This window comes from Miniopterus schreibersii (assembly GCF_964146895.1).
Source record: "Miniopterus schreibersii genome assembly, chromosome: 4".
NCBI lineage: Eukaryota > Metazoa > Chordata > Mammalia > Chiroptera > Miniopteridae > Miniopterus > Miniopterus schreibersii.
The window spans coordinates 61639396-61664430 of NC_138105.1; the positions used below are offsets into that span (position 1 = coordinate 61639396).

Consider the following 25035-nt stretch of genomic DNA (forward strand, 5'->3'; position numbering starts at 1 on the left):
AGTTATTTAAAAGTCTGTCACACTAAAAATATGCCACATGAGAAAGCTTATTGATAAACTTATATTTCATACTGAGGGAGTACAAAATATATGATCTTAAGTTCTCCTGGTGTGATGTTATTAAATATTAAAGACTGTGAGAAACAAGATGTAGCAATCCCCTTCCCTTTATAACTCTAATTGAAACTTGGGGCGGGGGGGAATCAGAATTCCAATTTTCCAAACTTGACTTATATACATATAATTCAGCTAGATCTAACAACTTAGTTGTACAGTTTTAAAATAAGTTTAATGCAAAGCACTGTAACCTTGATGTGACAATTACCTGTGGCTAAATGCAAAATAAAAAACAAATGCAGGTCGTTTTCATGGGAAGACGTACTTTACACACAAAACCACAAAAAGCACAACCTTATTACACAAACTAAGTAAACAGGCACAGGAGGCATTAGGTCCATCCAGGAAAAGTACCATGCCAAGAAAGAAAGGAAGGACGACGGGCTGAAGGAAGGAAGGAAGAAGGGAAGGGAGGAAGGAAGGAAGGTGGGAGGGAGGGAGGGAGGGAAGGCAGGCAGAGGTCTTTAGAGCTGCAGGATCCCAAAGAAATGAACTGGTCACATCACTCCACCCTATATGAAACACGAGGGTTTCTAAAGCTTCAGGGTAAATTTATAAAGCAATCCCATCACACCATTCAACTTTACATAGTATCTTTAACGCCAACTGCATCCTCCCTTCCACTCACCCAATGCCTCCTCCATCGTCCGTACACCGGCTTTCAGACGAATGCGAGACACAACAGGGTGGGGTAGACGAAAAATACAAACAGCGCCTTTCAGCTACTCCCCGCGCCTCCAAAGAATTTCCAACAGTTTTTCCTACCACGGAAATAAGTCGCCCTATCTCAAGATACACAAGTCATTCTGTGTCTCTAGCAGCCAGAGATGCAGCATACACACACGCCGGCACTCCCGACCCCACGCCCCCGAATCTTAAGTAACGTTTAATGTGTTTAACACGAGGACGCTGAGATACCCCTACCTGCGGTTTCGGGGTGAGGGTGGGCGGAGGACTCCTTTCCAAGTAGCCCCAATAGTGTAACCAAAACACGGTTCCGGAACAAAATATTCAGAACTCTTTTCCTTTCCCACCTTATCTATCGACTTAAGGATGCAGAAATCCCTCTCCACACACACAGACAGACACGCGCACACGCGCACACACACACTCCCCGGCACAGTTCTCCCGCCCGGAGTTTGGGGTGGAGATGAGTCCCCGGGAGCGGGCGGGGGCGGGGAGGACGGGCCACGGGACGCGGGCGAGTTGCTAAGCCCGGCGACCCCGCAGCACGGCGCCAGCCCGAAGGTCCGGGGCGCGGACCGCACGCCCGCCGCTCTGCCCAGGCCCAGTTCACAGCTACGGCTCCAGCTACCTAAACTTCCTACCGCTAGACCTTTATTCGAGACTAACACATTACACGAGTACACGTCACACAGTTTAAAACACAGTTACACGCCCCAAGCAAACCCACACGCCTCCAATTCACCTTACAGTTTCCCAAACTCCAAACGGGAGACCCCACCTCCAGGATTCAAACCTTCCGCCCATAGTGGAGGAGACGAGGAGAAAAGGAGTTGGGGAGCAGCCGACGCCTTTCAATGACCGCCCCCCACAAACTGCCCCACCCCATACCCTGTGTCCCGGTCACCCACTCGGAAGCTCCCCGCTTTCCTCCCTCGTCTCAATCGGGCCGTTTAAGAGACCCATCCCCAGCCCCACTCACTTTCTCCCCAAAACCCCGCAAAAAAAAAAAAAAAGAAAGAAAGAAAAGAAAGTGAAGAGAAAGAAGTGAGGAAAGAGACTTGAGGCAGTCCGGCTTGAAAACCGCTCGACTCACCTCGGAATCGTTGCTGAGTTCTCTCCGCGCGGCACAGCCCCCTCCCCAACGTCCCAGTACGAAGGGCTGAGATCGCGAGGAGGGGAAAGAGGGAGGGGGAGGGGTGTCTTCCGTGTGGGGCGCCAGTCGGGAGGGGACTGGGGAGGGGTGGAGGTCCGCGCAGGAAGAGGAGGAGGGGGAGGGGAGGCCCCTATCTCCCAGTCTCCCCCTGAAAACCTCCCTTGTCTCAATCACATCAGACTGACTGTCTTTGTCTGGCTGACAACCGCCATATTGATATCAACAGCCCCGCTCCCACCTGCTGCAGCCTGGCGGCCCTGGGAGTTGTAGTTCCTGCCTCCCCTGAGTAAAAGCGCGGACTCAGCGTCCAGAGACTCCAGGGAACTACAACTCCCAGCAAGGCCCGCGCCCGTCGGCCTTCCCACAAGGAGGAGGGGAAAGGGGCGCTAGAACTGTAGGGACTACACATCCCAGAACACCATGGGCACCAGGCCCAGACTGAGGACATGATATCGTGCTAGGGTGGAGAGGCAGGATGAATTGGCGGCTGGGATGACTTTGAGCTGACCAAAGGAGGTATTTAGAGAGGAAAGGGAGGAAAAGGGAAGATAACTGCAGTTCCCATGATGTATGGAGGGAAGACTACATTTCCCATGATGCCCCGGAAGAGGACGCAGGGAAGAAAGACTGCATGTCCCGGGATGCTCTCCTCCCGCGAGCGGCGGAGCTTGAACCGGAAGACTCTTTCAAGGCTTGAGGAGTCCAGTGGCTGGTGTTGAACATCCAAAAGTCCAATAATATGAAACTGGTGAGTCTCCGCTCCTAGGTCACAGGGCGACTGTTATGCCATATCCTTTGGGCTTAGTCGTTTCCACCTTGTGAAGGGGACCGTCTCTAAAGGGGTGGCAATTAGGGTACTAGAAAGTGGGGTGGACTAAGGAAAGCTGCTGTTTGTTGTTGAGGGGGTTAGACGCACACCTCCCTACCCCACCCCACACGCAACTGCCCCCTTTGGTTAGGTAAGAGGTTGACAGTAACATTTCTTCACCGACTAACCAATATTGGGCTTTGTGAACCAGGTTTGACTTGTTTCTCAGCTGCCACGTGCGTGTTATAATAGGTTGTTACCCTCTTTCCACGCAGTTGGCACTTGATTAGCTTTTCTCTCTGGTTGAGAAGGCTTTGGTACTTATGAGTAGAGGGTAGAAAATATTGGACAGAGGGTAATTATTAAATTTCCAATTTTGGACTCCTAATTGCACTTGGAATTCAGAGAAGGACAAGGGCAGGGTGTGTTCTTGGAGGTGTTGAGGCTTAAACCCTGTATAGGATATGGATGGGTTGAGAGGAGGTGTTATGACGTTACAGTTGGGAGCGCCCTTCTAGTTGCTAGATGAAATGATGCCTGTTCATGAATCGCTTCATAAAGCCAATTCTGTCTTCAAATTAAAATTAAAAAGACATTACAGTCTAAGGCTGTAGGGACTTAAGGAACCAAGGTTAGATGGAACATGCCAGTATACCCAAAGTCTGCATCACAAAACACAAAACACCTGGCTTATACGAAAATTTCTCACACCTTTATTTTGAGGCATTGTTCTGTCAATGTGCACACAGACCTAACTAGCGTATTTCACCTGTGTGGGATTAATAGCGTAATTAGGAGAGTAGAAAAGCATGTGTGAAATGCTGTACCTTTTAAAATCATGTACCTGTAGCCAAATACTGTCAAGCTTTCCTTTCTGTAATTTTTATACAAGAACAAATTATTTCCCCCCCATTTATGTAATTATTTGAACATGCTTTTCCAAAGCACACCCTCATCCTCTCTTTGGTAATTACCATTCTGCAGGTATATACTTACTTGCTCAGCAATGTGTCAGCTGTTTTCTGAGAAGTCAAAGAAAGTATTAAAAGTAGATTCAACTCCAAAACTGTCTCCATTTAAAGCTGTTTGTGTAAGGGGAGGGCACAAATCAGTAAACCTTGAGAATATCAGTTGCTTCTGGGTCAGTGTGCTAGACGCTTAAGAATGCAGAATTGAAAGTCACCATCCTAGCCCTAAAGAATCGTGCAGTATAATGAAGGTAGAAAAGTAAGCCAAAATTATAATTCACTATATTCATGATAACACAGAGGCATGTGCAGGGCTTGGAGAATTGAGAGAATGATTGAGAGATAGCTTCCTGGAAAGGTGACTGAAATTGATGAGAAGGATGAGTAGGCTAGGGCCTTCCATGAAGAGGGTTCAGCTTAGAAGCAAAAGAGCTTGGGACTAAATGGTTGCATTGTCTTCAATAAAGGATAAATTACATTGGATGTGCTTGGTGAAAAGGCGTGCAACTGTGAAACCCATTTTCCATAAAAAACCCCTTTGCTGAGGTTATCAGAGAGCCATGGTTTACTTCACAGGTGTGAGTTTATTCTTGTATTATTTATTCATTAGTAATAATCATCACCTGCATGCCTTTTTCCATACGAACAATTGTAGACCTGCTTTTGGCCACCCCTGTACTTTGGTTTGCTCACAATATCCTCCTGCTTAATTTGTTTAAGAGATGGGGGGGGGGGGGAGTAGAAACTTTTTTTTTTTCTCGAAGAACCAAAAGATGCCTCAGAGGAAGTGTTAAAACTCATTTGGTAGTTAATAGATGATCTGTAATGCAGAATTTCTATCAACATAGCAAAGTGGTTTCAAAAACCTTGACACAGCGAATTAGACTTCTTTTGTGTGACATACCTCCCATAGAGTTGGAATAAGTCCTCCATGGGCCTAAAATATTTAATTTTGTGTACTGCTTCAAGAATATGTAGTAAGCCATGTTTTACGTTAATATAATGAAACACAGAAATACATTTTATTGAGCATGTTCTTGCATTTGAGATTATGACTTGCCAAATACGCTTCCCATGCAGTCTGTGACTGCATTTTACTCAGTCTACTGTTCCTCAACAGGTCTATTTCTCTCCAGTCCTTCTAATACTGTCTTGTAGAGGCTCTTTTAATTTGACATTTGGAATTCAAAACACCTATCTGATCTGCCTCCATTCAGTCTTACCCCCCTCCAATCCATTTTCTACTTGAAGGATAGCACTCCCATTTTAGCACTCCCATTTTCTACTTTTACAACCACTACTGTGAAGCTAAGCAAGAGCAACACAATTTGGTAGAAAACAATGACCTCTTCCCCTCCCCTGGCTCTTTGTAAACTTTGTAAAAGTTTCCTCCTGTAAAAATTCCAGGGAATAGTTAACCAGGAAGGTTAATGAACGCTTATCTTAGTTTGTATATACCACTTCACTAGTCCCCCACTTGCCCCCCCTTAGCCAAATAGAATGTAGTGTTTGCCTTTATATTCTCCCTGCCAAGACTGTTCGGGCTGCGAGTTTGTTTAGGACAGGAGGCCGCTCACAGTCGCTGGCTAATAAAATCTCCAGACGGTCAGTTTGGTCTCTGTGTGAATTGACCTTGCGTAAGAGGGATATAACATACTCTACATCCCAGAAGTTTTAAGCTTCAGAGTTAAAGGAAACCCTTTGCCCTTAGGATAAAGTTTTATAATTCTTCACTTGACTTATTTGGTCTGCCTCCCTCTTTAGGCTCACGTCTAGCCCTCATCTCCCTTGTGCTCTTTTTCCCAGTGATTTTGCTCATCTTCCAGTTCCTTGAACTTACCCTGCTCTCTTTTGCCTCTGGGACTTTACATATGCTCCATTGCCTACAACATTTTTCTCCTTGCCTAATTTCTTTATACATTTCATGTGTCTGTTTAAATAGCCCTTAAGGTTTCCTTGAATTCGGTACCCCTCTCACATGCTTCCATGGCACACTTCCTTTTGTAGCATTTGTGATTATTCGTTTTATTTCTGCCCTCCCTCTTGTAGACTTTGTGTATTCCCAAGGCCCAACACAGTGCGACACCGCTAAATAGTAGTTGAATAAATAGTCTATGAAGACTTACCATGGTCTATGAATATCATTGAGAAAAGAGTAAGAGGTAAAGTTAAAACAGTACAATAAGCTAGATAACACTGGAGTAAAAAAAAAAAAGTACTGCCCTTTATGGAACAATTACTGCGTGCCAGGCACTGAGTTAAGATAGGTGCTATTCAGTGACCCATTTAATCTTTTGGTCTAGGGGATAGTATTTCTATTTTACAGATAAAACAAATATCTCAGCCCCTGGAAAGTGATGTGGCTCAAAGTTACACAAAGGAAAAAAGTGGTGTAGCCAAGGTCTGAACCCAAGATTTCTTCCTCAAGGGTCTGTTGCTTAATGAGGGCAAGGAATCCAGCACCTTGCACAGTGCCAGACATGTTCTAGGTTCTCTCTTAAAGAAAGGAAGCCAGAGTGCATACTGAGAGACAGTTTATTCCAGGCAATTTTTTTTTTCTTAATAATTATAGTTTGGCCCTGGCCGGTTTGGCTTAGTGGTTAGAGCGTCAGCCTGAAGACTGAAATGTCCCCTATTAGATTCCGGCCAAGGGCATGTACCTTGGTTGTAGGCTCTATCCCTGGCCCTGGTTGGGGCACTTAGGGGTGGCAACCAATCAGTGTGTCTCTCTCAGATTAACATTTCTCTCTCCCTCCCTCCCTCTCCCCCTTACGCACTCTCTGAAAAGCAATGGAAAAAATATGGTTGGGTGAGGATTTTTTTTTTTTAATTTTTAATTGGAAAAAAAAAGAAAAGAAATGGATTCACAGAAGCAATGAATTCATGGACTACTCCTTGTGGAGTAAAACACCAAGTAGATTTGTAGTTTATATAGAAGATCTTTCTTTGAAAGGGGCAAATCCTGCCCCAAGGTCAATTTAACAAATCTTTAGAAAGGGGTGTGGTTAATCCTTACGTTGGATCTGAGAGGGATGGACTGTTTCTCCAGTTGGCAGAATTGCAGAATCTTTTTAGCTTTTTAGAATTTGGATTAAGAACAGAAAATCTCTTGCTGTAAATTGCAAACACAATTTGACCAGTGCTTAATTCACCTATTGCAGTATGATCATTAAAATGTCAACCTGATTTCACTATCTTTTCTGTGTTTTTCTTTGCTGGTTGATTAGAGTGCCCTCCTGTGTCTTTATGGTGTAATATCATTTCAAGCTTTACAATGTTCTCAGTATGATAGATAGGTTTTTCTCCTTTCAAATGATTTCCTTAAACTCTAAAAAGCCATGTGTGACATAAGGCCAAGTCACTTACCTTGTTCAGTAGTGTATTGGGATAAAAATGGATAACTTAGTCTTGGGCATTTCAAAGCCCTAATGGTTGCTGTGAAGATTAAATATTTTATACTTATTAAGGCAAAAACGAAAGTATACTAATGATAGGTTTGGGGGGGGTAATAGTTGAGTTGAAGAAAAAATATATATATACATGTGTATGTATGTATGTATGTATGTATGACTTACCAAACAAGCATGACAACATTGCTGTTGCTTATAACTGCAGAAGCACATTTGTTTTGTAACTGGTTTGCTCTGAGTATGCAAATCCCTCTGCCATTTGCTGTGATGATCAGCAAAGTATACTTGACAGACAGGGTCAAGAGTGCAGCATATTCATGGAACTCAGTAAAGCCTAGCATTCCTAATGAAAAATTCACTTTTTGCTTGCTAGATACCAACAGAGGGCTAAGCATGAACTGCCCCTCATATCTCCATCACCTGTTTACTCATTCAACAAATCTTCCTGAACATTGGCTTCCTCTGTGCTAGGCGTTGCTCAAGGAACTGGATATATTGCAGTGAGCAAAACATATTTACTCTCCACCTTTATGAAACTAAAGTCTAGTGGGCCTACTGTGCAATTCAAACAATATTACAGTGAACATCCTGATGTAGAGAGATCGTTGGACACTGGCTCAGTATTTTTTTAACGCAATTGTGGACAAAAAGGGACCACATGCTAACTTGACTAGCTCCAGGAAGGCCTGCATGGTGGCCTTGCAAACTCAGAGACCTAAAGTAACCACAAAGGATGGCCTGAAATTAAAACTTGTTTAACTAAAAGCAGTCTGTGGTGGGTAGTCATGTCCTAAGGCAGTATTTTTCCCTAACAAAGGTTAATCCTTCACCTTAACTAAGCAAGTCCTGTTTGTCTTTGTGCATCTGAATAGCATACCTGATTAACATGTCTTTGCAAAAACAAAGTAATTTTCCTTTTTCTGTACCCCTCAAAGCATAAACACAAGCTCCTGGGAGACCACAAATCCCCTCATTATCATTATTATCATGTTAATTGTTGACTGCTAACTATCCTGCATGCACCTCAGTAGAGAAGTGTGTGTCTTATCATTTTATTTTTTATCCAATCCCAGAGGTCCCCCCCCCACTTTGCTTTCTCCCTAACCTATCACCAGTGGATTTCATGTAACCCACTTAGTCTCCACTTTTGATTGTAATGTATAAAACAAGGTGCAAAACTGCCAGTCTCCAGAACTCTGTCTCAATCCATTGAGATTCTTCTTCCAGGCATGTGTAGACAGTTTGGCTCAAATAAACTCACAGTTCTTCACAGGTTTCTTAAGTTAACACAATGGTCAAAAATGTATTTAATTGTATCCAAGAATATGCCTTCTTAAAATTTTAACAGGTATGACCAGTTTGCCCACTAGTTTACCATTGTACCAGTAGTGTACAAGTATTCATATCCCTGTCCTGCTGTTTCTTTACTCTTACTGTTGTCTTACTAATGTAACTTTTTTCTTTTATCAATCCTTACACCTGCTTGTCTGTAAAACTTCAGCCATATTTAGTAAAATAGGAATGTACTAGAAAACGGAGCAAATTTCTTCAGATTAAAAAATAAGTTTTACAAAAAGAATCTATGGTGTTACTTTGAAAATGCTGATACATGGGTGTAGTCATTAAAATGATGGTATTTTGTTACCAAGCAAATTGGAGAGGTAGCTGGGCCAAGTATGTAAATAGCAAAGGAGATTTCCCCATACCCCCAGAAAAGGGAAAACCAGCGAGATGAAGCTAGGAGTTAACGTATCAAGAAGGCTAGAATTTTTAGATATCTTGAGAAAAGGCAAGGATGCAAACAAGTGGCTGAATGGGTAATAAGAAAGACTTGGGGCTTGAAAGCCCACAGGGGTTTGCACTTCTCTTCCCCAACCCAAGGGTAAATAGCTTAAATGACACTATTCAGGGAGTCAGATATAGAAATCCAATTAGAGTCATTTGCCAACCACACTCAAGGACAGACAAATTAAGAATAAACCTCATTTTGGTACATCAGCATAAAGCTATTGAATATTCCATTGATCCACCCTTAAGACCTCCCCTCGACACTAGCCTTTAAAACCCCTGAAAATGAACATCCCAATGCTTGCTACCGCACCACCACCAGGGGAACACTCCAGCACCATCTCCTCCCCTCTGAGGGGACCCTATGCGTCTTACAACTAGGGGAGCAATGGGCAGTGGCAGCGCGTCCCAGGCTTACTCCCTGAACCTATCTCCAAGGTCCCTGAACCTGTCTCCAAGGCCCCCTTCTCTCTCTCTGACTTCTCAGCCAAAGCAGCCCAGCCTAGGCTCTCCTGTTACTACTTCTATGCACCTTCCTTTGTTTCACTGTCCTAAGTATATTTTTGCTGCGGCCAATAAATTCTTGCTTTCTTTTCTACGCTTCTTAATTGAAATCTTTCCCTCAAGAAGACAAGAACTAAGGTCTCCCCATCTCCCAGGCAACAATACCACATTTTGTTTATCCACACGCTGGTTGATAGACACATTTGGATTTTTACACTTTGTGGCTACTCTTATTGTGTAGATATAAGTTTTTATTTCTAATATCTGCATGTTTTTATTTCTTGCATAACTGCACTGGTTAGGTCCTCCAGGATTATATTGAATAAAAGTGGTGCAGGCAGACATCCTTGTCATCTCTTTCCCTTTCCCAATCTTAGGGGGAAAGCATCCCGTCTTTCACTACTGAATATGATGTGAGCTGTAGGTTTTTCATAGATGCCCTTTATCAAGTTGAGGATGTTCCCTTCCATCCCTAGTTTGTTAAGCATTTTTATCACGAATGGGTCTTGGATTTTATCAAATGTTTTTCCTTCAGATATTAAGATGATCATATGGTTTTTGTCTTATATTGTATTAATATGGTATATTACTTTAATTGAATTTTGAATGGTAAATCAAGCTTGCATTCTAGGGATGTTGCTGGATGTGGTTTGCTAATATTTTATTGAGGATTTTTGCAGATACATTCATGATATGTTGGCCTGTAGTTTTCTTAGGATATCTTTGGTTTTAGTATCAGAGAAATATTGTTTTCATAGAATGAGTTGGGAAATGTTCCTGAAACCAGACAACAATGGGTCCGGGCTGCCTGTCACCACTTGAGCCAATTAAATGGAGACAGGGTTGAATTGTATATGAGTGTTTATTCCAATATTGCCAGCAATATGGGAGAGCAGTAAGGATTATCCACAGAAATTTGCTCTGCCCCCTCCCATAAGCCAGCTGCTTATATTGGGTGGAAGGACAAAGATTATATGGGAAAGTAGGAATTATAGGCATGGGAAAGTAGACAAAGTACACTCGGGGTCACAGAGGGCAGGCACCTCCAGGATTCCATTGTTAATCTTTCCATGGTGATAGGCAGTTTTCGGAAAAGGAGAATGGACCCCATTCCAAGGGTAATTCCCATGTCCTGGGGCTTACAACTCTCAGCCAGGTTAGAAAGTGTTTTTTTAAGTTGGAACAGAACAATCACAGTTAATAGAACGTGATTAATATTTCTTATAACTATAGCTAACAATTGCTGTTAACAGAGCATGATCAGCATCTCTGCCCCTAATATTTCCTCCTCCTGAATATTCTGGAAGTTGTATGAAGAATTTATATTATTCCTTCTTTAAATGTTTGATAGAATTCATCAATGAAGCCATCTAGGCCTGGGCTTTTCTTTGTGGGAAGATTTTTTAATTGACTAATTGAAATTTTTTTTTAACCCTCACTCAAGGATATGTTTATTGATTTTAGAGATTGGGGGGGTAGAAACATCAATCAGTTTCCTCCTATACACACGCCAACCAGGGATGGGACCCGCAACCTAGGTATGTGCCCTGACCGGGAATTGAACCCGAAACCTTTTTGATGTATGGGATGACATTCCAACTGACTGAGCCACACAGCTGGGGCACTAATTTAACTTTTTTACTTGCTGTAGGTCTCTTCAGATTTTCTACTTCTGCATTACAGTTTTTTAAAATTGCAGTAAAATATGCACAACATAAAATTTAATATTTTAACCATTTTTAAATGTATAAAATGCAGTGCTATTAAGTACTTTCACACTGTCGTGCAGCCATCACCACCATCCATTCTCCAGATGTCACTTAGCATAATATCTTCAAGGTTCATCCATGTTGTAGCATGGGTCATAATTCTTTTTAAGGCTGAATAATACTCCATTTTCTGTAGATACCACATTTTGTTTAGCCATTCATCTGTTGATGGACATCTACCTGGGCTGTCTCCACCTTTTGGCTATTGTGAATAAAGCTGCTATGAGCATGGGTGTACAGACATCTGTTCAAGTCTCTGCTTCAATTCTTTTGGATATACAGTAGCCCCATGGTTTTGCTTTCTGTGGTTTCAGTTACCCACAGTCAGCCATGATCTGAAAATATTAAATAGAAAATTCCAGAAATAAACAGTTCCTAAGTTTTAAATTGTGCACCATTCTGAGTAGAATGATGAAATCTTCTGCTGTCCCACTCTGTCCCATTCAGGATGTGAATTATCCCTTTGTCCAGTGTCTCCCTGCTGTATATTCTCCCTGCCCGACAGTCACTCAGTAGCCATCTCAGTTATCAGATTGACTGTCATGGTATCATAATGCTTGTTTCAAGTAACCCTTATTTTACTTAATGCCAGATTCCATATAACTTTTATTACAGTATAGTTATAACTTTTATTATTAGTTATTGTCATTAATCTCTTACTATGCCTAATTTATGAAACGAACTTTATCATACATATGTATGTATAGGAAAAAAACAGCTTATATAGGGTTTGGTACTATCCACAATTTCAGGCATCCACTTGGGGGTCTTGGAAGGTATCCCCTGAAGGTAAGGAGGAACTATTGTATACCCAGAAATAAAATTGCTAGATCACATAGTAATTCTCAGTTTAACTTTTTGAGGAACGAACATACTATTTTCCACAGCATCTGCACCTGCACCATTTTACATTCCCACCAGCAATGCACAGGGGTTCTGATTTCTCCACATCAACACCACTCTCCCTCTCTCCCCCTTACTCTCAAATCAATAAAAAAAAAATAAGAAAGAAATGTTACAGGAAAGAAGTGAGCCGGGGGGGGGGGGGGGGGGGGGGCTGTTAGCTCATTGAGAAGTAAAAGTTATAGTGACAGAGGCGAACTAAGGTGGGGCTGCTTTTAGCTCACTGGAAAGTCAAAGAAAAAGGAGGCCTTGGAGACAAGATCAGGAGGTAAACCGCCGGACGAGCTGCTGCTGCCCGCTGCTGCCTGGTTGCAAGTCCCATGGGGACCTTTAGAGTTTAGGAGACCGAAAGTAAAAAGTTCATGCCCAACAAGGGGCATGGGCATGCTCTACAGAGAGCCTGCACTGGTGTCCTTTGTCTTGAGGGTTTTATCTCTTTTCTGTGGACCGGAGTCTTTAGGGGAGAGTTTCACCAGAATATTCATCAGCTTTCTAGGTATGTTTTCAATGTGCTAATGCGTCAAAATGACTATATAAGAGAGTTGGGATTATTCTTTGGTCTACTTTACTGCTTAACTTTTATCTTGGGCCTGTCTGGGTCTAATTGGGTTTTTGTTATTTGTTCCCCCGACTTTATCCGTCCTTCGGTTTGACTAGCACAAATGGCATTAATTGGGTCTCTGTCCTCTATCTCGGTTAGGGAGGAACCGTATACACCATTTGTTCTCAAGTGTCCTTGGTTAGGGAAGATAAGGTCTTGCGATTCACTAACTGACTGTAAGTTGTTCAAATTGTTTGGCCTTGTTTAATTATCTTGTCTCAGTTTCCCCATTCCACTTGCCCAGGAATTTTTCTAGCTTCTTACTATCATGCCTCAATACTAACACTGGTTTTGCATATTCCGTTTTTATTTTTCATTAGCAATACATCTCACAGATCATTTCATATCAACATCTATAACCGCTTTTCACTGAAAAGTGAAAAAATGGTGTCATCTTTTATTTTTCTCTTATGTGTAAGATGTGGAACATGTTTTCATATGTTTATAAAAACATCTGTATTTATTTTTCCTTCCCAACTTTCTTCTATGCCATTTGATATATTAATATTACAGCACTAAGCTGTTTTAGGTACCTTTAGAGTATATTCTAATATCTTGTAGCACTTGTTCCCACTTATTGCTCTTCACTTCAGAATTTTCTAGACTGTTCTGAAACATTTATGTTTCATATAAAATTTAGAATTATTAGTTCTCAGTAAAATCCTTTTCATATTTTTATTGTAATCAGGTTAAATTTACAAAATACAAAGAGAGAATAAGCTTATTTCTTTCAACATATCATTGAGTCTATCTTAGAACAAGAAATGTCTTTTCCTTTATTTAAACTTTTTAAAAAACATCTTTATTGGGGTGATAAACACACTACACAATATACAGATGATGTATGGTAGAATTGTATACCTGAAACCTATGTAATTTTATTAACCAGTGTCACCCTGATAAAGTCAATAAAAATAAACTAAATAAATCTTTACCTTTTTTTATTGGCACTGTAATTGGAATCTTTTCCTACCTATTTTATATATAGGAAGGGTATTTCTTTTTATTTTTTTAATCCTCATCTGAAGACATGCTTTTATTTGTTTTGAGAGAGAGAGAAACATCAATGTGAGAGTGAGACATTGATCAGTTGCCTCCTGCACGCTCCCAAACTGGGGATCGAACCCAAAACCTGGGTATGTGCCCTGACTGGAATCAAACCTGTGACCTTTCAGTGTACAGGACAATGCTCCAACCAACTGAGCCACATGGTCCAGGGCAGGTATTTCGTTTTTTTATTCTCTATACAGCCCCTTGTTGAGTTTTATTTTAATTTTCAGTAGTTTTTCCAGTTAATTCTGTCAGGTTTTTCCATGTGTTTAACTTCGCAGATAATATTTTTACACCTCATTTTTATCCCCTGTGGTGTGATTGCATTGGCTTATACTTCCAAAATAGTTTGGACTAGGAGTAGTGGTGGTAGGCATCTCTGTTCTATTTCTGACATGAGTGGACATGCTGCTTGAACTCAACATGTCACTGCTGTATTGACTTTTGGCTTGAAATTTTTGTATATTTTAATTTACCCACTGTAGCTGCTTTCTTGATGCAGAATTTTTAAGTCACTAATAAAGTGAGATTCTTTCACATAGCCCAACAGTAAGTTATTTTTTAGGGAAGATCTATTTATGTTGTATTGTTTATTCTAGGCAGTTAATTATATCTTGCAAGCTTTTTCCAGACTTTTCAGAAAACAATGGTTTTTATAACCTAAAGTCTTAGATGGTGCATAGCATACTCATTGAAGTAAAAGACTTCTGTGACCTTAAAAGAAAATTGCAAGGTTTCCTTGGAAAACAGAACAGCCAGAAATAGTTTCCCTCTCTGTACTTAAGAGACAGGCCTGATAAAGGCAAGAAATGTAAACAAAACAGACTGTTAAAATAAACATAATTACCACACCAAAAATAATCTCTATAGAAACAAAAAGGGTTTCAGAACCCTAGACAGTAGCTTGTTTATTTTAAGCTATATTTGATTCAAGCTATGTTGATCCAATAGAAAGAAACTGTTGATGAACGACTATGTGATAGTTAAAACTAACAGATAAGAGAAAGAATAACAAAAATCTAACAAATGTTATTAAATACCTATCCTGTACAAAACCTCCCTGATGCTGTGGGGCATACAAAAGATAAAAAAACACATAGATCCTACCTGTCAGTAACTCACTATATAACAAACCAGACACAATGTACTATGTATATTATTTATGTATGTGACTAAGTATATATAGTTTTAGTGGTAGACTGTGATAAAGGCAATAGTAAGGTATGTGTGTAAGATTAGAATTATGAAAGATGAATTTCAACCAGAGAATCAGAGCTTCCTAGAGAAGTAAAATTTGAGCTGGTACCTTGGCTGACAAATAAGTCTGAGGACCATTGTATTTTACTGTGGGTAGAAGGAACAGTTAAGTTAAAAAGCTTTTGGCCCTGGCCAGTGTTGCTCAGTGGTTGGAGCAACAGCCCGAGAGGGTTCAATTCCCAGTCTGAAGCATGTACGGGGGTTGCAGGTTCAACCCACAGCCCAGTCAGCGCAGGTGTGGGAGGTAACCAATGGATGTGTGTCTCACATCGATGTTTCTCTCTTTCTCCCCCTCCCTTCCTTCCACTCTCTCTAAAAAAATCAATGGAAAAAATATCTTTGGGTGAGGATTAACAAAACAAAAAAAAGCATTTGGATTATGTTGAGTGTTCTTGACACACACACACACACACACACACACACACACAGAGTGATAATAAAGGAAGGGAAAGGAAACTGAGAGGTGATGGATATGTTTATAGAGAGCCTTGATGGTGGTGATGGTTTCATGGCTGTATACTTATCCCCAAACTCATTAAGTTACGTACACTAAATGTATTTCATTGCACTTTTACGTTAACCTTAATAAAGTGGTTTAAAAAAATTTGGAATTGGAATAAGTTGTTCTATTTCCCCAATGATATGCATATGCACTTTATGTATTTTTGGCTTTATCGTGCTCTGTAGCAGTGTGTACAAAAATGGGCACATTTTTTCCCCCTCATATCCTCCTAATTCATTACTTCAGAATATTAACATCTTCATTTAATACGTGTTATTAGCATGTGAAAGATTTGTACATATGATTGGAGCACTAGATCACTACAGTTGGAACCAGGGGCAGACTTGCTGAATGTATTAGAAGTTAGAAGGGTATACTGAAGCCACAGTGGTGGATTTTAAATATGAGACTTAGTGATTTGGACAGTAACAGAAAGTTTAGGAGTTTAAAGTAAGAATTTTTAAACACCTGGAGCCTTTAAATTCATCCCTTTGGAATCGGACAAAGGAGTTAGGAAATCAAAAAGTACAATTCATTGCAGTTACAGAAAGTATTTTCAAGAAGTAAAATATAATAAAAACAAGAACCATCAGCAAGCTTAGCAAATGCATCAAAGCAAATGCAAAGTCAGATTACCTACTTAGAACAAGATTTTTCTAGGCACTTTATGAGGACCTCATAAGTAGTTACAGAATTCATAAATACATCAGAATGTGAAAGGGATCTGGAGAATCAATGTGACCAGTTGATGGATACCATGTAAGAAGAGTGCCTGGGGGTGGGGGTGAAGGGGTTCCTAATATATGGTGACTGGAGAAGATACGACTTTGAGTAGTTGGTACACAGAGCAGTATACAGATCTTGTAACATAGAAACCCACACCTGAAACCTATATGTTCATATTAACCATTGTCACCCCAATAAATTTAATTTAAAAAAAAACAAAACAAAACAAAAAAGAAGAGTGCCCACATAGAAAAAGAGAGAACAGAGACACTCAATGAATTTCTCGACTTTCATCTTTATTAAAAAGAGTTGGGGACGGTCCCATTTCTGCAGAACTGATAAAATACATAGGATATTCTGTCACATCAACAGGTTGAATATAAATAAATCACTAGAACAGGTGATACCATCCTCAAGGTTTGTATATGTATATAATTTCCATACAGTAAAACTAACATAAATTTCAAGTGTGCAGTTTGATGAATTTTTATCGAGTTATTAACCCATGTATGTACTTGTGTCTGGCTCCTTTAACTCAACGTACTCTTAGCCTGTTCTTAGCCATTTACAAGCTTTATAGCAGTTTGTTAATCTTTTTTCTACTTTCTTGATCATTGTCATTGCTGCAAATTTTCAATATCGTTGTTTGTAAATTGCCTTTACTGTTGTATAATCCATCCCAATATTATACTTATCATTTCCATACCTTTCTCTTTTTAAAATGATCTTTACCTTTATCCATCATAATCATATGTTGCTTTTTACTAGCACTTTTATCAGCCTTAGAGAATTTGTTCTTATAGGAAATAATTGGGTCATTAAACACCTGAAAACCAATCACAAGTAAAACAAACGCTATAGAACAAAAGCGAAAAACAGTGCATAGGTCAATCATATATGACTTTTAATTTAGTTTTTTTGGGGGGGTGGGGGGTGGGTACAGCTTTTGCTCTGGACCATAACTGTATACATAGTTTCTATGAAAGGTTAGGTTAGAGTAGTACTTATTAATTTATTATTCTTAGCTATTTCTACCCTTTTCTTCTACCTCCCACTTCATTACCTTTCCTCCAGATACCATTACCTCTTTCCTCTCAACCTCTTTTAAAATGTTTTGCCAATAGAAGCCTTCTACGGTAATTACTCTTTATTCAAAAAATGGAAATTCTGCTTTAAAAAATAAATCTGGTAATGTTTTTTCGTGAGTACAGAGTATTGAAAGTAAAAAGTGAAGATGCCAATATGATCAACCACCCTCTCCCCAACAGTAACCACTTTTACCAGTTTGGTATATATGTGCTTCAAGTCAATTTTTGGAGGGTTTGGGGTTTTTGTTGTTGTTTTTTTAAAATATATCTTTATTGATTTCAGAGAGAGGAAGTGGGGGGGGGGGAGAGAGAGAGAGAAACATCAGTGATGAGAGAGTCGTCATAGACCGGCTGCCTCCTGCACGTCCCTGACCGGGGATCGAGCCCGCAACCCAGGTATGTGCCCTGACCGGGAACCATAATCTCCTGGATCCTAGGTCGATGCTCAACTGCTGAGCCACACCCGGCTGGGCTCAAGTCAGTTTTTAAAAAATATTTTTATGTCATATACATAGCTCTGTGAACTTTTTAAGTCAACTATGATTACTTTTTAGCATTTTGAAAGTTCCGGTGCCATACAGCCAACAACTTTTGTTCCCAAGTCAGCCCTTGCCTATTTTCCCTCTCTAGTTCTTAATGTTTACTGTCAACATTCCCACACTTTCTGAGCTTCTCTGGGGCTGGGGAGGGGACACTTTTTATGACCACTTTCTGCTTGTTTACTCATTTTTATGAAAAGCCAAGTCAGAGGACAGGATAAGCAGGAGGGAGCAACCATAGAGTCAGTTACCCAGCTGTGGGTGCGTGATATTTAGCTACTCTCCAACCAGAAAGTGACTTCTTTTCTCTGGGTTCACATGCATGCTACAGATTTTCTGCTCAAGTGGAAAATTATCCCTCTTTTTTATCAAGCTGTGTAGTCAGTTTGACAGTGAGTATGATTGACACATTTAACAGCCCTCCTACAAGATAGAATGAAGATATAAAGTGGAAGAAAGTGAAAGATTACCAAATAAAATTGAAATGTATTTATAGAAGTCTCTGAGTGTTTCAGGGCCTGGCCCAAAGTTCTTAACAGGGATAATAGTTCTAAATTAGGCAAATTTGACTCAGTCAAAGCAGTTTAATTCAGGATGGTGTGGAATAAGGCAGGGAGTCTCAGTAGCATGTGCTCCCCTCTTTCCCTGGCACACTAAGAATCTTATACACCCTGTTTAGGCATGGAGTGTCTCCTAGTGAGCTACACTTATTGATGGCAGTGAATGTACATACTCAGGTGTGTTGGTGTAGAGGAAATTTCACAAGCCCTGGAAGAGCTAGATTCTTCATTAAGAGAGATATTTGGACTGGATGACCTTGGAATTCCTTCTAGCTTATAAATTGTATAATTTCTTATACTTTCAAAAAGTTAGTTGTAAAAGAATACAGTGGCACAGACATGTCTTGTTGGCAGATTATATAAAAGACCAAGGAGTTTTGGTTGACCCAGTGAAATAGTGGAATAGTGAGAAACAACGTTTTGTGTTAAAAGAGAGCTTAGAAATATTCTAGTCTTCTCATTTGTCAGATGAAGGAATTTGAGGCCCAAAGAATTTGGGGATTCCTTTGGACTAATACCAACTTGGAGGCACAGTTAGAACTAATACTTTATGCCTAGATTAAAAGAGATGTTGGATGCTGTAGTGCACAGCCCAGCAACAAAATCTGACTGGTTTATTTAAGCTAAAAATAATTGTCTACTTTGGGAAATAGTTTGGGAGTTTCTTATAAAGTTAAACATACATAATCCAGCAATCCCACTCTTTAAGTATTTACCCAAGGAAAATGAAATCATATGCCCCTACAAAAACCTGCATGTGAATTTTTATAGCAGCTTTATTCCTAATCATCAAAAACTGAAAATGATAATCCAAATGTCCATCAGCTTGTGAATGGATAAGCAAATTGTGGTACATCTATACAATGGAATATTTCTTAGTAATAAAAAGGAATGATATTTGCAGAAACAAGGATGAATCTCTAGTAGTGTATGAGATTTCCAACTTGTCAATCTTTAGTTCTGATCCTTCTAGTAAGAGTGTAGTGGTATCTTATTGTGGTTTTAATTTTTATTTCCCCCATGACTTATGTTTAGCTTCTTTTAATTTGCCCATCCATATGTCTTTTTCAGTGAATGCCTATTCAAACATTTTGCCCATTTTTATTTCATTGTTCTTGGGTTGTAAGAATTCTTTTTATTTTCCATATTCAAGTTCTTTATCAGACGTGTTTTGCAGATATTTTCTCCTAATGTGTGAGTTATCTTTCATTCTCTTAAGAGGGTCTTTTGAAAAACAAAAGTTTTAAATTTTGGTAAGTCAGATTTATAGATTTTATTTTATGGTTCTTGTGTTTAGTGTCTAATCTTAGAAATTTTTGCCTAACCCAAGGCACAGAGATTTTCCTGTTTTTCTAGAGTTGCCCTTTCTGATATAGTATCCATGAGTTGCATGTGGCTATTAAACACTCGCAATGTTACTAGTATGACTAAGGAACTGAATTTTAAATTGTATTTTATTTTAACTAATTTATTTTTAAATTAAAAGTTGATAGGCAGTTTTCAGTTATTGAAAATATTTTAAGTATGTTAATAAGAACTGGGGTATGTGGATCTACTTTTTTCAACTGTAAATTCTATGAAATCTAAAGGCATATCAAATATTTCAAATGAAAATTTAGCATCCAAATTGAAATACGCTGCAAATATAAGGTTCATATCAGATTTTGAAGACTTAGTACAAACAAGTGATATAAAAATGTGTTAATATTTTATCTTGATTATATGTTGAAATTATAGTTTAGGTTTAGTGGGTTAGATATATTACTAAAATTAATTTAAACCTATTCCTTTTGCTTTTTTAATTTAGCTACTAGAAAATTTAAAATTGTGTGTGGCATGTATTGTATTTCTGTTGAACAGTGCTTTTCCAAGAGTTTTATTGTTTTAGCTTTTACTTTTAGTTTTATTTTTAATTCAAAGCCTCTTCAACCCTAATAGTTTGATTTTTATGGAAGCTAAGAGTCTGATGAGCATAAAGTAGACCATGAGGGGAGAAACTAAATTTTTTTTAAAAAGCAGTGGATGTTACCATTAGGAAATACCACACTTTAAAAACGTCAGAAAACGCTAGTGTACAGCTTCTCAAGGACATGGAAATGACTGTCAGTAGTCTGAATGGACTAATCAAATGCTCTTCCTTATCAGTCTTTTCCAAGCTGTCTGCCTTAGAAGTAATCTAGCAAGAGTTTGATAGTGCTACAATAGGGAAACAATATTGAGGGAGCAGTTAGAAAAGATGACTAGAAAAAACTATAGTCACTCTTATTTCTAAGATTCTTTGATTTTTTTTGTCCTACCCAACTCTCCTATCCATAATAAACCTGTGATTCTTAATAGTGCACTGTCATAGTTGTTCTTACTCCTATTAGTGGAATGACTTAAGAGAAAGCATTTAGAACGTGTGCTGATTTGAGTGCAAATTCAGCCTGTTATTAACACTGTGATCTTGGGCCTTGAAAGTCGAATTGGTATCAACAATATTTATTTTATTCACTTGTTGGGAATGAGCTAATTAAATATTAGATAAGGAAATATTGGTCAATAATTCTTATTGTTAGTGAAGGTAATTCATATAATGAAATTTCCAATTCCTATTCCTCTCTAACCTAAAGTCCACTTTTATTTTTAGAATTCCTTTTCAAGTGTCAGCATTGATGTGTATTTTTATGAATATGTATATTTAAATATAGCTATCATATTAATATGACATTTCTGGTAATTAGATAATTATTTATATCATTTGAAAAATTTACCATTAAATTATAAAGCTTCCCTGTGTCTTGTTAGAGAAGTATTTTGCCAAATTTTTAAGATTAGAAAGCATCAAGAAGTTCATTAAAAGTACCAACATAACCTCAATAATTTAAAAATCTAGGAGTTACCTTTGTTTCTTTTTCCCCCCAAGACCATATCTTGTTGAATCATCCTTCTCATGAGGTAGCATTTGCACTTTATTCCATTTCATGGCCATGTCAGAAGTTTTAAGTTTGCTCACTTTGCATCAGGATGAGTGAGATATCAAAATGAAAATTATGGACCATTATCACTACTAGCACAGTTCCTTGAAAATTAACAAATACACCTAGCAAATGTTATACTAATACTAAAATATTTATCCATTATGATGTCTTAGATTTCATTTTTGCACCATGAGACCTTTGTCATAAGGAAAATAGCACTACAAATTTTCACAATAGTCAGAAAGGTATAGTTACATAATTCTGATGTCTGCGTAAGTATCTAATCACAGTACAGAAAAGACACCCTGTACTCATTACTAATATTAGATAGATGTTAATAGTTTGCCTGTTTTGAAAGGTGAGGGGGAGAAATCAGATCTCCTTCCTCCCACCCACCCCTTAAAACATGTTATAAACAACCTCCGTTTTTCAAAACTCCCTTGACAGAGGTTACAACTTTCCTCAAGTTGCTGTGTGTCATACCCATGTATGTTTTTATTCGTTTAGTATATGTTAAGGTATGTATATTTGAGCATTATTAGGTATTTCCAGATTGTTCTCCAGAGTGGTTCTACCAGTTTATGCTCTGTTACATTCTTGCCAGTACTTAGTATTAAAGTCTGTTTATTTTTAGCCAACCTGAGGCTTGCTCATTATTGTCCTGTTTTGCATTTCCCTGATTCTATTGATATCAAGCATCTTTTCATATCTTCATTTATTGACCACTCTTGTTTCCTCCTTTATATTTCTCAAGTAATTTTTTTTCAAATGAGTTACAAACTTTTCCAGCACCATAGGTTGGTAATGCTACTTTTATCCTATGTCAAGGTCCTAGATATGTGTGTGCCTCTTTTCTGAACTGCTTATCCCTAGTTAATTGTTCCATTAGCTGTCTCAGTGCAACACCCTACTATTAATTACATTATACTAAGTTGTAATATCAGAAAATTTACATACTCTCTAATAATTGTTTTTTAATTTTCTAATCTTAGCTCTTGACTCTTCCATATGATTCTTAAACTCTATAAAAAAGTAGATTAGTGAAAACTGCTGTTTTTTGCAGCAGTTTATGTTCTGTCCAGTTAACATTATCTTTAAGTAGACTTTTATAATTTTTTTGGTAAATATTTTGCACTTTGCCCGGCCGGGTGTGGCTCAGCGGTTGAGCGTTGACCTAGGATCCAGGCGATCGGGGCACATGCCTGGGTTGTGGGCTTGAGTCGGGGGCATGCAGGAGGCAGCCGATCAGTGACTCTCATCATTGATGTTTCTATCTCTCTCTCCCCCTCTCCTTTCCTCTCTCTGAAATCAATAAAGATATCTTTTAAAAAAAAAAAAAAGATTTTACACTTCTTTTTTTACTTTTATGATACATTTAATTTTTTGCCATATAAATGGTATTCTAATACTTATTGCATTTACTAATTGTTTATTGCTGGCATATAAGAACTCAGTTAATTTTGGTACATTGATTCTTGTGTCCAACAACCTTGATGATGAACTGTCTAATTAATTGTAATAGTGTGTAATCTGAAATAGACATTTCAGAATGTCTTCTAATATTTTCATCTATGAATAATGACAGTTTTATTTCTGTATTTCTAATCATTTTATTTTTCTTACCACATTATATAGCATTTTCAGCCCTAGTGGGTATTATTGTTTTGTTCTTGACTTGAAAGGAACTGTTTCTTATGCTTTATCATTAACTATGATGTAGGATTTGGTTAGGAACCCTTTATCAGATTAAAGAAAATACCCTTCCATTTATAGTTTATTAAGAGTTTTTGCCTTGAATCGGTGTTGGATTTTTTCAAATACATTTTTCTGTCTCTATTAAATTTGTTTTCCCCATGTTCATTTATGTTTTATTATATTAATAGGTTTTTAAATGTTGTACCAGGAGGCAAAACCATTACACAAAAATTATTTTGCTAAAGGTTTTTGTGTGTTTTTTTAATGTTGTATTTGAATCAGGAACAACCTCACTCACTTCTTTTTTTCACTGCCAGAGAGAAAAGCAAACTGATCTTCACTTCTCTGCTCATAGATCTCCACAGTGGATATATGAGTTGGAAAGGGGGAAATTGGTGATGTCATGTACAACTTGCTTCATTAACACTATTGCCTATAAAAAAACAGCTCCCTTATAATGCTGTGCAGTTCTCCCAAACAAGATTAAAGAGTTTTTGGCATTAATTCAACCTAAAGGTTATAGGTTACATTATAGATATTTAAAGGCAGTTTCAGCAGTAAAACTACTTTGTAGTGAGAGAATCCTATCACCTTTTTTTCAATGGAAGGAAAAACCCAACTCATGAAAATTTCTGCTTGTGATGGATTGCAGACCGATTTAATGATTTAACCTACTGGAGACCTTTGCTTTATCTTATGTTAGTCATATAACAAATTTTCATTGTTCACAAGGCTATAAATTCAATCTACATTTTTTACCAACTTAAAGGATAGCCTTTTGGAGGACATAATCTCTGCAGGTCTTTTTGGGGTCTCTGACAATTACTTTCAGTGTAGCATGGCATGGTGTGGTGGTTAAGTGTATACTCTGGATCTCACAGTCCTGAGTTTAAGTCTTGGCACACCCTTACAGCTTTGTACCGTGTGCAATGTCATAATCTCTGTGCCTTATTTTCTTCATCTGTGATGGGAAAATTATTACGATCTCCCTGCATTCTTGGACAGATTAAAGGAACTAAATGCAAAGTTCTTGCAGGGTGCCTGACATTTTATTAACATCATAATAACTAAATATATTAATTTTTTTTTTTAATCCTCACCTGAGGATATTTTTTTCACTGCTTTTCAGAGAGAGTGGGGGGGAGGGAAGAAGAAAGAGAAAAACATCGATGTGAGAGAGAGACATCTATTGGTTGCCTCCCACAAGTGCCCCAGCTGGGGCCGGGGATGGAGCCTGCAACTGAGGTATATGCCCTTAGCTGGAATCGAACCCAAGACCCTTCAGTCCACAGGCCAACGTTCTAGCCACTGAGCCAAACCAGCTAGGGCTATATTAAACTATTTTTAACCAAAACTAGGGAAAAGGGGAACACACAATGTTTTAGTCCATAGTTTTTTTTGCAAAAGACAGACTTCTTCCCCACAGCCAATTTACTAAAATTCAATTTGTCATGTTTAAAAAATGTTCTAATTTGCCAAATTCTTGTGTGTGTTTTTTAAATGAAGTTTACAGTAATTCATATTGCTTTAGAAGATTTCTGTGAGGTTGTTTGCTGGTTGTTATTTTATCTTCGTAGCAGCTTTTTTCAGTATCAGATTTGCTGAAAGCTGAGGTCATAATGTGCGTCTTCTTAGTAGTACATGTGCCTTGGTGGGTTTTGCTCAGTGGGCAGAGCATCAGCCTGGCCACCAAAGGATCTCGAATTTGATTCCCAGGGGCACATACCTCAGTGTAGCCTCAGTCCCCAGCCCCGGTCAGGGTGCATGCAGGAGGCAACCAGTCAATGTGTCTTTCTCACATCGATGTTTCTCTCTGTCTCTGTCTCTCCCCTTCCTCCCTCTCTTCCACTCTCTCTAAAAATCAATGGAAAAATGTCCCCGGATGAGGATTAAAAAAAAAATAGATGTAATATTCAGAAAAGCATATTTTAAAATCAGTAATCAGAAAAC

At 38.8% G+C, this 25035-nt stretch overlaps 2 protein-coding genes across 13 annotated transcripts in view; one reads left to right on the top strand and one right to left on the bottom strand.

The window, feature by feature from the left end:
- Nucleotides 1-2207, bottom strand: part of HMBOX1 (homeobox containing 1) — a 156674-nt gene extending 154467 nt beyond the window's left edge. For all 10 annotated transcript variants that reach the window (XM_081135868.1, XM_081135867.1, XM_081135863.1 and 7 more), the window contains exon 1: nucleotides 1898-2207. The gene's annotated coding sequence lies outside the window, so the exon portion shown is untranslated. The remainder of the gene's footprint in view (nucleotides 1-1897) is intronic.
- Nucleotides 2208-2369: 162 nt separating this feature from the next.
- Nucleotides 2370-25035, top strand: part of INTS9 (integrator complex subunit 9) — an 83053-nt gene continuing 60387 nt past the window's right edge. The window contains exon 1 of one of the 3 annotated variants that reach the window (XM_081135856.1): nucleotides 2370-2705. In XM_081135856.1, coding sequence (XP_080991982.1) covers nucleotides 2697-2705 — 9 coding nt within the window. In that variant the 5' untranslated portion in view covers nucleotides 2370-2696. Of the gene's footprint in view, nucleotides 2706-7521; nucleotides 7644-16640; nucleotides 16661-25035 lie in introns of those variants that run through there. The other 2 variants (XM_081135857.1, XM_081135858.1) reach the window with 2 other exon arrangements.